The sequence below is a fragment of the Homarus americanus genome, unplaced genomic scaffold (genome assembly GCF_018991925.1).
Source record: "Homarus americanus isolate GMGI-L3 unplaced genomic scaffold, GMGI_Hamer_2.0 scaffold21314, whole genome shotgun sequence".
In the NCBI taxonomy this organism is placed as follows: Eukaryota; Metazoa; Arthropoda; class Malacostraca; order Decapoda; family Nephropidae; genus Homarus; species Homarus americanus.
In genome coordinates, this window is record NW_024720811.1 from 2,354,775 (window position 1) to 2,373,402 (window position 18,628).

Genomic DNA, 18,628 nt, shown 5'->3' on the forward strand with positions numbered 1-18,628 from the left:
TTTCTAGGAGTGCTATTGTGTTTGTGAGATCTGGATGTGAAAAGGATAAGTGAAATCAAAGTCTTAGAAAATTACGAAGTCCTTAAATTATGGAAAAAAAAAGAAGAATCATGAAAATGATCAAATAGAATTCAAGCAAAATTCTTTGTTGCTAGTTGTAATATATGAGAAGTTAAGTTTTCACCTGTTCATTGTCTGCATCAACTCTACATCACATTTAGGGTCATGGAATGTTTTTAATGTCTCGGCATATCATGCGACCCTTCCTTGCCAGCTAAGATGGCACTTGGAAGTTCTGCGTGTAATGACCTGTTCCCCACTCTGTGTATGTAAGTTGGCAATAGGAAGAACATCCATGGCAACCACGAAATCATGCCATCAGGTCATCGTGGCTAACTCACACAGGCGTGGAAAATGGCTATAAAACAATGATGTTAATGTATTTACCGGTACTACAGTATTAACATACAGTATAAAAACATAATTCGTACTCCCTTAATTCGAAGTCACTCATAATTTATGATGTTTTGCCGTTACGAAATGTTACAAATTTTGTAAATTTGGTAAATCTTAAAATTATGAGACATTTACGAATACTGTATATACTATTGACATGTTGCTATGGGACACCACCACCTGCCTCAGTGTAAACAAGTATATGTGTGGTAGACAGTCAGGGTGTACTGTGCAAGCTTTTTCCATCATTGCCCAGTGTTTGAGCCATTAGGTCTGATAATCCTAAATCTGGTATTGTACTGAGAAATGTTTAAATTATTTGGGGGGCAGATAATGGACTAATACTATTGTTTTGGTTGTTTCTCCCTTGGGAGGTGTCCTTCATAATCATAAAGGCTACAGCCCCTATTATTTTCAATCGTGGGGGGTCTTACTGTAACGACCTCCTGCTGTTAATTTGGGACAAATGTCGATTCAACTTTAAAATCATTGTGGATAATAATTAATGTAAAGATGCTATCTTTTGTAATGTGTAACCTAAGAAATCATATACGGTACCTATACTGTAGTACGATGGTTCTCAAAAATGAATTTTGAGACCTGAAATGTAAACATACAAAATACTTAAATTTGGGATGTTTAAAAAAGATGGCATCTTAAAAATATGTTGAACATTTATTTCATTTTAAATCACACACATACGAACATATACAGTACAGTAGTATAAAGGAAATTTTACCATACAGGCTGGGAATGAACGAGTCCCAGACACAGTGCAGTAAAGGTTATTGGTACAAAAGTCATGATTTAGTATGTCACTGTAGTTGCAGGATCATAACCTTGCAATCCACCTGGTTTGTACTAAGCAGTATTACAGTACAGTAATTCACTTATACTGTATACATGTTTTACATACTGTATATCATAAAATACATAAGCTGTTGTAGACTACAGGGTGCACATGGCTGTCAGTGGGACTATTCTTATTATTCCACAAAATTCATTAAACCACAACAGGTTTAGTCCCAGGCATTGTGAAATACAGTACTGAGACTACTGTACTGTATTCCTCTAACATACTGCATATGGTTGCAGTTTCAAAACCTTCCTTTAGCACACCGAATAGTTTCTGAACAGGTTTAAATCAGTTAATATACGAAAACCCTCAACCTTATTATTTTTTCAAATCTTCTGTATTTATACCATACTTTGTTTTTACACGATCAAGCTCTGCTTGCTTCTTTTCTGCATCCATTTTCTTAAAAGCCTTGTTGGACTGTAAAAAAGAGAAGCATTTATTATTTTTACTAGTATGTCTTCCAGTTAAATACTGTACTCTCCTCATGCCCAAAACATCTCTACCTGCCTCTCTACATAAATTCACCAGTACTGTACAGTACTCTTAATACCCAGCCACCCTCTAAGCTCTAAACAGGGCCTCCTGTCTTTCAGTGTCACATTACACATCCACCTCACCATACTCATTTAAGCTCACTCAAGCCAATGTATGTTATTGTCTTTAACTCCCCATTTTTCACTGCCATAAAACATCACACTTCTTACATCAGCCACATCCATTCTTCTTTCACGCTGAGGGAAGGTTATCTTCCCATCAATAAAGACAAAAACTCCCTGAACTTCCTCTCGCCACTTCTGACTCTTGCAAATGAGAAGGCTTCAGCACCCCCCACAGGCACTTATCATGTCACCCAGGTTACAGATCTTATTGACACAGTTCAGCAAAATATCCCCATTGTTGTGTTTTTTACCCTTACTATGGACACATAGTTACCTGTCTATATAGAACATTTAGAGTCAGCAAAATTTTTTTTAGTCTACCACCTACTCCACTGCATCTCTTGTGCAGGCACCTTCCACACACATTTCACATTATTGAGTTGCTGCCAACAGCTTTCCTAGACAGCACATGGTCATTTCCCACTTTCCATCATGGGTTCCTCACCCACGCCGATAATCAATATTTATGTTTTCGCCATATTCACTCTCAGGCCCTTTGATCCTATTCCATCCTTCCAACATCTTAAATTTCTCCACTACCTCTTCAAAACTATCTGCTACCAGAACTAATTCATGAGCATAAAATAACTCCCAGAACAGATCAGTCCTTAAGTTCCTTGATATGACCTTCAGCACCATGTAATTATGACAACTACTACTTTTTTTAATATATGTAAACTGATGAGATGCTGTATGTGTTTGGTTATGGATTATCACCACAATATTCAACAGTGAAGCTACACTTACCTGGTAGTACAGAACCACTAAATATCTCCCACACACATTGAAGCCAGAAAGATGATCACAAGCATTTTTAGCATCAAAGATATCTTCAAATACCACAAATGCTGTGCCACGTGTCTCAGGAGTGTTGCCTCTGTACAAAAAATAAACTAATTAACTTAAAGTAAAAGTAGGTCACACAAGACATACAGTTTAGGGTAGTCAGCTTTAAAAATCACATTCTATGAATCAGAATTTGTTTGTATATACAATACTATATTGTTCTGTCTATAGTACTTATTTACAAATTATATATTCTTCAATTTTTATGTAAAACAGTAAAAATCATCATACAACCAAAGCATATACGTACTGTACTGTAGTGTGTACAAACAATATTCTTTAATAACCCTTTCTGTCAGGGTTAAAAAGTTTTAGTCTTAGGGTTTCCTTTACTTATCATTTCTATTTTTTTCTTCAAATAATTACTGTTCTTACCGTAAATACTCGTGTGTAGTTCGAGTTTTTAATACCAAATTTTTAGGCAAAAAATTGGGGGTCGACCTCTGCATGGGTAATAGTTTTGTTAGGTTGAATCCGTGCATGATGGGAAGGGCGAGGAGCAACTTTTAGCTTCAGACATGAAAAATATTTCCCAGTTACTGCCAGTAAACAATGGAAACGTAAAATATGTACCAATTAGTAATGAAAAGCTGTGCAGTGCCTTCAGCAGATGAAGCTCACCAACTTACAATAGGCTAACTTACCTTACAACATGCTTTCAGTAGTCTGTGTTAAAGTTCTTAGCACAGGCTAACTTATCATATCATATATGGTATCACAGTACTCATTGATCTACAAAAAATACCGGTAATAAAAACCTTTTCAATATTTCACACTTAATAAAGAACATAAGAAAATAAGGAGTCTGCAATAGGCCGGTTGGCCTGTGCATGGCAGCTCATGTCGAGAGTTACTACCACTCTCTATCATCCATGAATCTATCCAGCCTCCTTTTGAAACTTTCCAGTGTTCCAGCACTTACTACAAAGTTGCTAAGCTTGTTCCACTCATCCACCACCCTATTTGTGAACCAGTTCCTTCCTATCTCCATCCTAAACCTAAACTTATCCAACTTAAATCCGTTGCTCCAAGTCCTATCCTGCTCGGATATTATAAGAACTTTATCTATATCCCCTTTATTGATTCCCTTCACCCACTTAAATACTTCTATCATATCTCCCTGCACTCTTCGTCTTTTTAGGGAATGTAAGTTTACCGGTAGTTTCTTTAACCTATCCTGATATGGAAGGTTTCCGAGTCCCTGAATCATTTTCGTCATTCTTCGCTGCACCGACTCTAGTGAATTGATATCCATTCTATAATAAGGGCACCAGAACTGAACCGCATAATCGAGGTGCGGCCTGACTAGCGCAAGATATAGTTGCAATAAGACCTCTGCACTCTTATTACTTACACTTCTAGATATAAAACCCAATACTCTGTTGAGTATCAGCTAGACGGTACACGTATTTTTTTAATCGTTTTCAGTTAAAAAACTGTTACAACACACGTATATTTTATCTTAACTGCGCCTGAATGAATATATTCTCGGAAATAAATAGTTGTTTTGCTGAAACGTGATGTATTTCAATGTAAAATAGGATAAAATACATGACGAAAACAAAAGACTTTACCTAACCTTCCGATGTTCAAGAGATTTTACTCGTTTTTTTTTTAAGTTTTCGGTTAAAATACTGTTATATTACAATGATATTCTGTTCATACTGTGCTTGATATAATACACTCACGGAAATGTAATATTTTTGCTGAAATGACGTAGGTATTACAGTGGAAAGTGGGATAAAATCATGACGAAAACAATCGACTTTCGCTTCTTTCGTTGTTCAAAAGATGTTACCGTAATCGCTTTTCGAATGGTTTTCAGTTAAAAAAAATGCTTATTACAATAATATTCCATCCTAATTGACTTGAATAAATATTTGAATGGAAATATACAATATTTTGCTGAAACTACCCGCGTTTCAGTGTGAAGTGTCGTAATAATGGTAAACAATTTGCCTTCGGAGCTCGGTGTTTCAGGCACGGCGACCCTCAGTTTATAGGACGTAGTGTGTTTTTAGTGAAGGTTTTGCTGTTCCATTACCCTCAAAAACTTGGGTCCACCTATAAACGAAGCATATCATAAATTAATGATTTCTTGGTCAAAAAATCAGGGTCGACCTATAAACGAGGTAGAATTATAGACGAGTATACACGGTACTTACCAGACAAAGAAGAAAGTTCACCTAATAGCATACAGGCTGTCCTCACCTTACTCTAAAAGGTAAATGTTTCATAGAAATGGTGTATAATGCTAAAATATATTATGGAAGCCTGTTTTCCATTGTACTGTATATTTGGCATACAATTACCTATACAGTAGTTATTGATAACTCAATTTTGGACTTACCAGGCAGTCCCCAAGTTACGACTGTCCGATTTACGAACACCTGCACTTACAGATGGGATCCCAATACATTCATCACCAAAATTTGTATTTAAAATCCCATTTTTCACATAAATTTCATCATTCTCTATTGTTTAACATCAATTTATTTACAGTATTTACATTATGAATTATGTATGGGATATTATTGATGTTTTGTTTGGGCAGGGTTGTGCTCTAACCTAACCTATAGAATTAACACCGTTCTGACTTACGAACAAATAGACTTATGATCAGGGTTCATGAACGTACGCCTGTATAAAATACATAACATAATCAAAATAAAATTTAAAACAAAGTACTACAGTATAATACTCACACTCTGATTTGTCTAATGGCTCCATATTTTCCAAATATGTCATACATCTCCTCCCCAGTGATCTTGTAGGGTAAATTGCGTACATACAAGATGCGATTCACTTCTGGAGGCAGCCGGACCTAATGAACACCAGGATTAGAAAAGTGTATAAAAATCAGTGAACAGTTTATAAATGTTAACTTAGATAATAAAGTGTATTGTTACCCATTGAAATTACTGTTCATAATTAATTATGAGATAGGTGGATGGAGAACTTATTTTGTGAGTTAGTGAGTAAACTAGAGAAAGATGATGGCATTTAAAGAATTGACAGAACCTTATCATAGTCACTGGACTTTGTTGATAAAGGATATAACCACTTCCTAAAAAAATAAACTTACACTTACTTAGAACCACATGTCAAATTTTCATATTGTCTAACATTTTTTTTTTAGTTTAACAAATTTATTGACAAAGCTTGCCTGTTCTGAGTAATTCAGTCAGGTCATGACACAGAAGGTGGTATCACTTCTCACTGCCATGCAGGACAGAGGTTCATACACAAAGAAATACATCATATTCATTGACACTACATATAGTCAGATTCATGTGGGTAATGTCACTGTTCACTGCCATGCAGGACAGAGGTTCGTACACAAAGAAATACATCATATTCATTAGCAGCATATATAGGTCAGTGGTTCACATACATTGGACGTCATATTCTAATTGAAGACTAATCAGTGTGGGCTAGCAAATTTGGGATAAACAGCAAGAATGTCCTCAAGCACCCCTGATTCAATGTAGTAATTACAAAGTTCAAGATACAATAAGTCAGGTGGCCTGAAGTCTTTGACTGTCACATTCAATAATATAGTGTTCAAGTGTATGCTTTAAAGGTTTATCACAAAGTTTACATGCCGAGTGTTCTGGTATGGGTACAGCGTTACTAACTTGCCAGATGTGGCTGTATTCTAGCCTAATTCTGGCCACGACTACATCACATTGTCTGGTTCTGTCCTTATGCTGGCCATACCGGTACCTCTTGTCACAAAATTTTTCATATTTACTAATGCTACAACTGCTAGGTCTCTCTGCATTTCTCAATTCTTCTAGATCACAGTTCAAGATTCTGACTGGAATGTTTTTAAGTACAGGATTGGACAGGCCAAGGTCAACATTTTCTTTCTTACATGCCTCATTGGCCAGTCTATCAGCACGGTCATGATACCTAATTCCAACATGGGACGGAATCCACACAAATTCGATACGAGAGTTGTTCTCTTTTTGTAAAGAAAGTTTTTTGAGTAACTGTACAAATGAAATGAAATGCATTTAGGTTTATGCCAGGTAGGGGAACTACAAAAACAATACTGTATCTATAGCCAGGCACCTAGAAGGGAAATATATAGGTAAGAGAAGAATGTTTTTATGGAAGTCATTGTTTTGGAGGAAATAATGAAAATAATATACCAATTCCCTCGACCAATGACCAACAGCCAATGTCCATTTTGCTTCCCATCACAATGCATTGTGTGTGGCCAGTTTTAATTTATGGGTCCGACTAATTACCCAAATGTAGCCGCAATGAAGTCAAATAATGGTCCTACATGAATAAATCGACTGCCAATCACTTCTCGACTAGTATTTGGTGTCACGAAGTCACAAAAAATTGGTAAACTTAATTTAATCTGAGTTAATAGATCGAGTGCATGTACCTAACCTAACCTAACCTAACCTAACCTCGACTAGTATTTTGGGGTCGCGAAGTCACAAAAAATTGGTAAACTTAATTTAATCTGAGTTAATAGATCAAGTGCATGTACCTTACCTTACCTAACCTAACCTAACCTAACACAACTCAGATTAAATTAAGTTTACCAATTTTTTGTGACTTTATGACACCAAATAATAATCGACAAGTGATTCACAGCACAATTTACGCTTGTAGGACCATTATTTGACTTCATTGCAGCTACATTTGGGTAATTAGTCGGACCGTGTATTTATAAATTGTGTGCGACAGATGAGTCGTTGATTATTGTCGGTATTATTTTAGTTTCGGTCATCCGGGGAATCTTAGGAATTTAGGTTAGGTTAGGCTAGATCAAAATCATTCAAATCACATCAAAATTTGTCCTCATTATCAACTAGGAAATATGGCGCTAGGACTAAGATAGGTTAGGTAAGATAATTTAGTACATGTCGACACGAATTCATATTTTCATGGTGTAATTTGGTGTTTTGTTCAATTCTCAAATTAATTTTAGGAAGGAAAATGTGAGAAATGAAGAAAACACCAAAATACACCATATAAATGTTTGTTTGGAAATCGAGTAGGCAGTAATACAGAATAATTATCAAAATTAATATAGATTCTTTCCCATATCCTCTATCGATTATTAACCAATTATCTTATCCAATTAACGAAAATATCCCCCGAATTAGATATTGAAATTTACTACGAGATGAATGCTGTCTGGTAATCTTTTTTATGGAGTAAATAAATAATAACCTAGAGGAGTCCTGGAATTTTACTAAGTATTGAATGCTAGATGAACACTTTAACATTTGCACACATTCTATAACCTAGTATATTACAATGTACGTAATAAACTCACATGTGTACGCTTCTGAGCTAGAGCCATAGTGAACGTTCAGCTACCAACAGTGAACAACGCTAACAGAAGGAGCCCACTTATAAATATTTATTATAAGAATCAACTTCATCATATTATTTGGTTTATTATCATATATCATCGTATATATTATTCTATTTGGTATTAAACTCTTATATGCTGTAATATAACCACTGTAAAGACAAATTTCGAATTGGCTTAAGCTCCCTTTTAGGAGGCTGATTACCCTAATTAATAATGATAATATGTATTTACTTATAAGTAAATCAATTGAATACTGGGACTTATGCAAAGATCATACACATGCCTATAATTTAAATGCGTAAATGATGACAACAGCTCTACCTGTGACTTAGTGGACTACTCACAGAGAACGTATAGAGAACGAATTGGATAAACTAAAAGAAATTGTTACCCAACTAAAACTGGTCTAAATACTGAAACGTACGAGAAATTAAAACTCCTGCTGCATTCTGTTTCCTTACAACCACAATTCACTCATATATAAATATACATATGCAAATAAATCACTGTAGGGGTGAGTACAGACTGCGGGGGATGAAGGGTTTCTTTATAGGACCAACCCTACCACGAAAGCAGTCTGAGCACCAAAACACCTGACAAGGGTCGCATCCCTTCAGGTCTCGGCGGCCACACCATTACAATAAAGATATAAAGAACGAAACATAAGGTAGGTTAGTGGTAGAGTTATTAGGAGAAAGGTGAAAGCAAAGACTGTGAGCTGACTCCATCTATAAATTAAAATTACTGTGTAGCGTTTTTTTCTTTTTGCAGACAGAGCAAGACTTATTCCCACGTGGAGCTAATATGTATTCTAATGTCGCAGTCAGAAATATACAATAAAGTAAACATTGCAGACGACACACATGCTTCACAATGGCGACAGTGTCGTCATCTCACCATTGAGAAGACCAATTAAAATAGATATCAACATGTCGCTAACTTCCCCTCGCTAAACGCTTCGAGTACAACTTCTTTATTAGATATTCCTTGGTACTAGGCAAAAAATTCAGATATATTTATCAAGGATACCCAATTCTGGCACACTTTAATGTTAAATTTATTGCATGTAAAGATATAACTGCTTGAAAACATTAGTTTTCAAGAAATGATTGGAAAAAAATGAAATAAAGAATATTTACCGTAAGTCACAAAGAAATTCACCCTTTCGGAGAACACATTCGCCACTACTACCTTTTCATTAATTATTATGTACATCAATACAAATGACACGAAATATATAAGGTAACGGGTAATAATGGCCATTTTATGAAGAGTAGAATCAAGTGTAAACACCACATATTCACGTAAAGGTGTCGTCATTTAACGAACGATCTGGTGAGGTAGTTTGGCGGAGTAACACACAAGTCAAGGTTTACCTCCGTCCTCCTCAGTAATACGGCCGTTGAAGGAAGGAGCTGGAGGAGGACCGAGACTGAGGGAGTGAGTGCTTGAGAAATAGGAGGACAATGCATTTTATGGACCTTCCTCAGGGGAATCTTGCGGGCTTGTGATGTCACGTTTTATAAACTCGACATTGAATGGTTGATAGATGACACCTTCTGAAGCTGTTTAATGGAGTCGGTGATGCAGAGGACAGGAAGACTGCCTGTGTCGGTAATGGTTTTCCCGCCCAAATTTGATGGCGAGATGTGACAGAACATTGCCATTGTTACAGCAAATTGTGAGTGTATATTTGCGAGCTTTTGCATAGAGATGTTGGTATATCTTTGTGAGCTATTGTATGATAATGAGATGGAAAATATTGAGTAATTCTGTCTCATTTATATGGTACTAGCAGAACTTGCCTTGTCTTCCATTGTCCTTTCCCACAAAATTTTCAAATTACCAAAAATTTAATGTTTCTAGTGTTAAGAATGCACACATTTTGTTTGTTTAATGTTTTTATGAGTTTCAATGAGTGAATTAGGGAGAAATTTGTTTTTGTACTTTTTGACGAGAAATTATAATTCAGTCAACGTTGGTTTTCTGAATCCTAGTCACAAGACCAACATTTCATTATATAAAAAGTGTAGAAATCCCGATTGAACTATCTTGTTAGAAATGCAGCCTTTTCTCCACTGCTGCAGCGCTGACCCGGCTCGTAAGCTGACAAGTGGTGAAAATGATAAATTACCCATGTCGACACGTTCTGGTGGTTTGTAAATATTCCAGTGATGCGTGGAGAGGGTTTCTGTGTACTGTGTTATATTTGTACGAGGCACAACGTATAAATCACCAAATGTATAAACATTATACATATTATGGTGCAGATGATCAATACTTACATATATACAGTTGGTTCCACTCCCGCGTGTACTACTTAGCGTTGCCAATCCTGTCCCCCTGAGGTGTGAACGGTGAACCTTGAACTTTTGAAGAGTGAATTCGACGCATTCGGTAGTGAGCGGGAGGGGAAGGGTGTCTCTGGGTAGGTGTCTTTCTGTGGGAGGGACGGGGAACTGAATTACGCTTTGACTATATCAATGGGGTTTCCTCGGTAGCAGAATCGTCTAGCGCTAGCCAGATGAAAATACTAAAGTTGATAATAGGTTGACAGGGGATGACTTCATGATCTAGGTAAGGTGTTCCTTGGCGAGACCCATGGTGGTGAACCTGGTGGTCTCGGGTCGACCCAGTTTTGTATATTCTATATACTGTACATATCACCAAGTCTTTATTTATGTTAACGGTTTAGTTTATAAGAAAAGCAAGAAACCTTTGTATTATCTTTCAAGGGCCAAGAGTGGGGGAGGAATACCGAGGGGTGGATCATGGTTAAATCACCGTCTAGGCTTTCCGGGTCATAGCTTGGGTTGTTAAGACTTCGATTAGCCATAAGTCACGTTAATGCATTACTGTTTATCACGGCACACTATTCTCGAATTCTGTCTTGCAGCTCTCTTTGACTTCGTGGTAACAGTTACAAGTAAATAAGTGATGGACAAGAAGTCGTTTGTCTGAGAGACTGGCTTAATGCCGAGAGCTAATACAAGAACCTTGCTGTACGATCTGTTTAATTGTGAATTTTCCTTTAATCATTAACATCTCACTTTTTTTTTACTGGGATTAGCCCACCCGGGCACGGGTCACTGACCCACATCGGGACCTGGGGGGCGAAAATGTAATAATAATAAAAATAATAATAATAATAATAATAATGAAATAATACTGATAACAATAATTAATAATAATAATAATAATAATCACTGCAATAATAATAATAATAATAATAATAATAATAATAATAATAATAATAATTTTAATAATAATAATTTTAATAATAATAATTATAATAATAATAAATAAATACAAAAATTTAAAAAAATCAAGAGTGAGAAACAATATATGTATGTTGTGTTGTCAATAGTAAGAGAAACAATTGAGACCCTGCAATTGTGTGCAAATGAGGCAGAAAGTCAGATCAGCAACCTGGGATTTGGTCACAATTTTCGTGATGCCATATGGCAGCAGGGTCTCCCATTAGACAACACATTATGCTTCCAATATCTTCCCAGGCGGTAGTACCTCCCTGTTTGGTAGCTGCCTACTACCTACTTGCAGTCAGATGCTAAGAATCACAAAAAACGTTGTAGACTGTTTGATAAGTTATTTATTTTAAATAAACAAGTTTTGTTTGTTCAATTTGATACCTGTGTGTTGCTTTATTTTGATAGGCCCTCTTCACAATATTTCAAATATGTCGTAGACTGTACCATGGACCCCAGGGCTGATATTAGTCCCCTATACTCCTGTTGCTGGAGAAGGATCAAATTTAAGTACACACTCCTCACTACCTCCGTGGCTGCCTTGCCTTGATTCGCTTTCTTTCTTCCTCCACAAATTTCATGACATCTTGACAATCCCAAGTTTGCCACGTAAAAAAATTGAATCAGGAGCACCGACGCTTCGTGTGTATATTAAGTCATCTAAGATACTATATATATATATATATATATATATATATATATATATATATATATATATATATATATATATATATATATATATATATATATATATATATATATATATATATATATAGAACCGATCCCAAGTCCACCCATGACCATAAGAATCTCTTAGTATTACCATTTCACAAAAATTTATCTCAAATTCCTTTACAACTAAAAACCTGGAACGTCAATGTGGCATTTAAAAACTCATGCACTGTAAACAAATGTTAATCAAGAACTCCCCCAACAATGCAGGCGGCTGCATTTACAAGGTTCCTTGCAAGGAATGTAATATGTTTTACTTAGGCCAGACAGGTAAAGATCTTGTAACTAGACTTAAACAACATAAATATAGTGTTAGGACAGGCCAGGAATCCAATGCTCTGTTTGTTCATTTGAGGGATAATAAGCATTGCATTGACTGGGATAATGCCTCCTCAATATTACCTTGTAATTCAATTGACAGTAGGAACATTATAGAATCCAGTCTCATTAAACATACCGAATCCGTCAACATGAATTTGAGTAATGGTATGTACAAACTGGATAATTTCGTAATTAAGAAGATTTGTAACCAGGTGAGAAGGTTGGGTCATCTTACCCTCTGACCTGACTACCGACTGCTGCTGCCGTGATTATGAAGATTAGTAGAGTCACTACCTAGTGACCGGAACACTGTGGACACTCACTGTCATAAGAACATAAGAACATAAGAATGGAGGAAACTGCAGCGGGCCTATTGGCCCATACTGGGCAGTCCTGTTTACACTCAACCCCTATTGCTCATATGAGCATCCAACCTATGTTTGAAGCAATTCAGCGTATTCCAGTTAATGATGATATTTGGTAACTTGTTCCATTCATCCACTACTCTGTTTCCAAACCAGTGTTTACCTATTTCACCCCTAAATCTAAATTTGTCTAATTTAAAACCATTGTTACGAGTTCTCTCCTGGTTGGATAGTTTGAGTACCTTTGTAATGTCCCCTTTGTTTAGCCCTGCCTTCCACTTATACACCTCTATCAGGTCGCCCTTCGCTCTACGTCTCTCAAGGGAGTGCAAATTAAGATGCTTTAACCTTACTGTCTCTCTATACTCAAGGTTCCTAATGCGGGATTAGTCTTGTCATTCTCCTCTGAATTCTAACTTTCCAAGGATTCTATATCCATTCTGTCAGCCGGTGACCAGAACTGATTTCCATGTAATCCAGGTGTGGTCTCACAAAACAGATACAGTTTAGGATGACCTCGCTAGTCTTGTAACTAACACTCCTTTGTATGCAGACCTGAAGTACTTTATTAGCCTTGTTACGAGCAAAAACACATTGTTTACTTGGCTTAAGGTTCCTGCTTATCATTACTCCTAAATCTCTCTCGCAGTCGGATTTCTCTATGGCATCGTTGTTCATCTGGTATCTGGTTTCCCTGTTTACATCTATACTGAGTACTTTACATTTGTCCACGTTGAATTTCATCTGTCATTTTTCAGACCATTCGAAAAATTTGTTTAGATCTTCCTGTAGTTTTGCCGAGTCCTCGTCAGATTTAATAACACGTCCTATTTTAGTGTCATCAACAAATTTACTTATGTTGCTGTCTATGCCGATATCTATGTCGTTTATGTATATAATAAATAATAATGGTCCAAGTGATGCTGAGCCTTGGGGAACTCCACTTGTGACGTTGCTCAATGGGACTTAGTGCCGTTAATGCTCACTCGCGCTGTTTCCTGTCCTGTAACCGCCCTAATCATTTAAGGATGTCACCTTTGATGCCGCCAGGCTTCTACCTTTCTAATTAGTCTTTCGTGGGACTCTGTCGAAAGGCTTTGCTAAAGTCGAGATATACCACATCATAATTGTGCCCCTCGTCCACCGATTCGAAACTGATGAAAAGAATGTTAATAGATTAGTTAGGCAGAACGTCCGCTTGTGAAGCCATGCTGGGGAATCATTGATCCCTAGGGACTTGATCTCACCTCTCCTCTACTGTATATATATGCCTTGTTATGTATTTCTCCTTAGTCTGTACTCACCCCTGAAGATGTGAATTACACGAAAGCGCTTGGGAACTTCGTGTTTTCTTGTTTCCTTGTGGTTATCAGCGCGCACACACACAGTGATTTACTTGCATATATATATATATATATATATATATATATATATATATATATATATATATATATATATATATATATATATATATATATATATATATATATATATATATATATATATACACACACACACACGCACACACGAGATGCTCACCTATTGCCGCTGAGGTTGATGGGGGTAAACAAGGTGCGTGGCGCAGGAATCTGCTGGTTAATGTTCCACCAGTCATTCGATACCAGATAGCTGCTGGGTGAGAACGTTGGTCATTTTCCTTGTGTCTCTTCTCAACCGCTAGAATTTTTAATCCTGCTACAGTCTGGTGAGCTAAATCATTGCTTATGTATCTATCTTCTTCACGCATCTGAACTAGTCGTGTGTAAATTTTGCAGGTGTGTACAGTATAATTATCAACTATGGGTTACGGAAGTGGAATTTGTTCTTCGAGAACTATATAGCTTGCTGAGTCTAAGGGATTTCTTGGTTGATATTTACAAATCATCATTATCATCATAATTTTTCAAGTGAATGATTATTTCACATTTTCAGAATGATATGCATGTGTGGTAAATGGTCAGTTCTTAAAGAGCCGCTAAAAGTGAATTTTCATGAAGTTTAAAAACCTGCATCCCGTATAGTTCACATTGATGTATATATAATGTATATCGTATACATGCATTGTCTATATTCAAGCTGAATTAGTGTGAACCTGTTTGACGACTTTACTGAATATCTATCTATCTAAATTTTAAGTTTTCCTCCTACACCACTGTATAGGTGGTGGCCGGTAATAAAGTCACAGGAAAAAAAGTCACAGGAAAAAAGTCACAATTTTGGCTAAGAAAAAAAGTCACAATTAATTTATGGTGGCCGGTAATAAAGGCACAAGAAAAAAGTCACAATTTTGGTTAAGAAAGAAAGTCAGGTAATCAAAAAAAATATTCAAGTCAGTCACAGTTTATTTAAGTACCATAAACAATTAAAGTAATAAAACTGAAAATATTTTAATTCAGTTATTAACTGGTAATACATTGACAACACTATTTATATATGATGGCATTACATGTATGTGAAAACAAATCACGTTTTGTTCAATATCTTAAGCACAGTAAGGTAATCAAACAAAAATATTTTAGTCAGTCATTTATTGACAGTACATGACTTACCTTAATCCTTCCAGGTTGATGTTGACCGATTATACAAAGAATCTAATGTTTTGGTTCTATTTTATAATTTTTAAGCGAAACTCATTAATTTACCATCAGTTCTGCATATTCCTTTACTGAAATTGATTGACATATTAACCTTAAAAAATGTGAGAATTCGATAGTTAACTTTTCTTTTTTTCCTGTGACTTTTTTCCTGACTTTTTTTCTGTGACTTTTTTACCTGTGACTTTTTTACCTGGATTCGTATAGGTCTCACTGCCTGTACGTGCCTTTATAATTAGACGTAGTCTAGCATTATTTTTTACCAATTGACCAAAGAGTAGTGGCGTTGGAAGACAAAGAACTGTAAATGTAGACATTGGGAAATTCTAGATTTGTAAAGCATTATAAAAAAAATAATCTTAATGAATGAAATAGAAAGTAATGAAAACCTCGCGAAACAGTTCAATCCTGATCTCCCAGGATAAGAATAAATGGCTGAGGGTGAAATATGAAATTGTTCCACCCTGAGTATTACACCAGAGCAACTAATGTAGTGTTGTGTGCCCTAGTTGTTGGTTCCAGTATAAAAAAAGCCTCATCACACTTACTCATTTTGTTCAATATTCAACAGATAATAATGCAATTCAATCAGTCTGCACGACTCATGAATTCGAGAAGCAGGAAAAATAACGCATGGTCTTATTAATGCTTAAAGGAGTAGTGGTGCACTTAAGTACTGTATTTTATTCTGGCTGTGATGATGGCTGAGTTTTTCCGAACCATGACGTGTGTGTATCACAATAATGGCAGTGGAAGAGAGGTATTGTAATGGAATATGTAATGTCCATCACCTCAACACGCACTGCGAGAATTATATTGCCTATCTAGTGCCACCTGACTAACGATTCTCAGACCCTCACCTTTTGCTTTCGTACTGGGAGTGGGGGAATACAGTACATCAAATTGTGTGTGTGTGTATGGTCAGTATTGTACTGTAGTAGGTCTACCACATAATTATTCAGGAGTGCGGATGTGCTCACCGGTGTGCATAACTATAGTCTTACAACTTTATAGTTAAAACATGCATTGATTAATGACCACATATTTGTAATGCAATTATTCAGTTCTGGGGCATATTGAGTATTTGTCATAACAGTTTTCATAATAGCATTACGAAATAGTGGTAAGCATGTTTCTGTTTTCTTGTTATTTTCTTAATGGGTTGATAAGCACACACACATTTAACCTTTTTTATAACAGTTATGCAACATTAAATTGCAATGCGGATCAAGGTAAAAAGTAGCATTTCTGCTACGTTATAAAATTTTGAATATTATGTATATTTGATACATCCACACACAAGGCTAAATATTTTACACCATTAGTGCAGCAGCAGGGGCGGATCCAGGAAGTTTTGGGTGGGGGAAACATGGTGAGCAAAGCGAGCCCACAGCATTTTGAGGCCATTATGAGGCCATGTGCACTTAATATTTGGTGATATTCTGAGGTCAATAGTAATTACTTTTTACTATGCAAAAATGCCTGAGTACACTACTGCATTAAAGAAAAAGTATTGGAATTTCTTGATGAAAAGGGGGGATCTGGACCCCTTAGGACCCCTCCCTGGATCTGAACTTGAGCTAGAATATTATATGTTCCTTGAGTGCACCTCCATGTGTTGATGAAAATAGCGCGCCATCTGTGTTATGAGCAGAAACAATGCTGACGGGGTTTTCGACAAACTTTTGATTTGTGCATAAACTGTGGAGGTTTGTAGTTTCTAATCTTACCTAGACAGGTATACAGCGATTTCACCAATAATAGCCGACAAAACCATATCAGATGCGTACTTCCAGTAGGGTCATTTGTATAGGCTTGGTAGTAGAACTACAGTAGTTAAGTTAATAGTTTTTTTTATCATTGTAACACGCATTACATTGCTCCTGGACGGATCAAACTTAACACGTGACAGCACCGAGTGTGAGCTCATTCAAGGCCAGACTTACCAACATTGGTGCAGGTATGGATACATTCAGGAGCAGTGGAGACAGTACAAGAGAGGCTAACGAGCCTCTAAGTTACAAAGAGGATATAAGTAAAATAAAATACGGTAATTTATAAGGAAACCGCTAACACCAGAAATTGTTCGATTTCGTTATTTTTTTCCACAGGAGTTCTTATAATTATAGTAAGTATTTTCAGAGGCGATAACTTTTTATTTTAATTATAATTTTTTTTATCTATCTACCATCATAACTCACCTGTAGTGGGCAGGGTATGATGGACGAGGGAAATTGCTGGGTAAAACAAGGTTAAAACCGATAATATGACAAATGATGTCTCCACGTGGTTTGTATGTGAAGAAAAATGTGCCGAGTCATAAGTTCATAACGTCTGTTTGTTTACAATTGAACAACTCGTTCTGGTGGTAGAGGTGTTCTCATGCACTACTAAAGCACATATACTGTAATACCGTCAACAACATTACTCTAGGAATTTACACTACAGTTATAATGTACAATTATAATCATCAGTCCAAGGGTTTACCCTCTCAGTAAAATCAGGCGTTAGCCAGAAATAAACCTTAAGTGTGGTCATGTGCTGAAGCAATTAGGGAAGATATATATACATATATATATATATATATATATATATATATATATATATATATATATATATATATATATATATATATATATCTTCCCTAATTGCTTCAGCATATGACCACACTTAAGGTTTATTTCTGGCTAAGTCAGTTCAGCAACCTGGGATTTGGTCACAATTTTCGTGATGCCATATGGCAGCAGGGTCTACCATTAGACAACACATTATGCTTCCAATATCTTCCCAGGCGGTAGTACCTCCCTGTTTGGTAGCTGCCTACTACATACTACTTACTAAAGTGTATTAAAGTGCATTACTGTTACTATAAACTATAGAATTTCAATTAGACATGAGATTTTTGCCCGCACTACCAAGTTCACATAGAAACCTTGTAAGGGATCTGGTCATGGAAAATAAAATTCTAATTAGTATGGGAACATTGCAGCCATCTGACATTAAATGATACATTTTTCTCACATCTAGGTACAGTATTGGAAATAAAATGAATGTCAGTGCATTTGCATTGCCTTGCGCCTTGTGTGTTGCTGTCTGCTATTCCTCTACTCTTCAACTGTCACAACTTGCAGGTGAGTATAGTACAGTACTGTGCTGCATATAAAAATTATGTACAATTATCAT

At 36.2% G+C, this 18,628-nt stretch overlaps 1 protein-coding gene across 1 annotated transcript; it reads right to left on the reverse strand.

The window, feature by feature from the left end:
• Nucleotides 1-1,112: 1,112 nt before the first annotated feature.
• LOC121861226 (splicing factor 3B subunit 6-like) lies at nt 1,113-8,195 on the reverse strand. Its single transcript, XM_042358874.1, has 4 exons — nt 8,126-8,195; nt 5,526-5,644; nt 2,722-2,851; nt 1,113-1,732 (listed from the first exon to the last, which is right to left on the reverse strand). The coding sequence occupies exons 1-4, from the start codon at nt 8,150-8,152 to the stop codon at nt 1,631-1,633; spliced, it is 378 nt and encodes a 125-aa protein (XP_042214808.1). The 5' UTR covers nt 8,153-8,195; the 3' UTR covers nt 1,113-1,630.
• Between the last annotated feature and the right edge of the window lie 10,433 nt (nt 8,196-18,628).

What these genes read in the sequence shown, in the direction of transcription:
- LOC121861226 (XM_042358874.1), bottom strand. Translation starts at nt 8,152, where the DNA reads ATGGCTCTAGCTCAGAAGCGTACACAT. An exon ending in GCCATTAGACAAATCAGAGT is followed by an intron (nt 2,852 to 5,525) that starts GTGAGTATTATA and finishes TTTTTTGTACAG; the next exon opens with AGGCAACACTCCTGAGACAC. An exon ending in TAGTGGTTCTGTACTACCAG is followed by an intron (nt 1,733 to 2,721) that starts GTAAGTGTAGCT and finishes TCTTTTTTACAG; the next exon opens with TCCAACAAGGCTTTTAAGAA.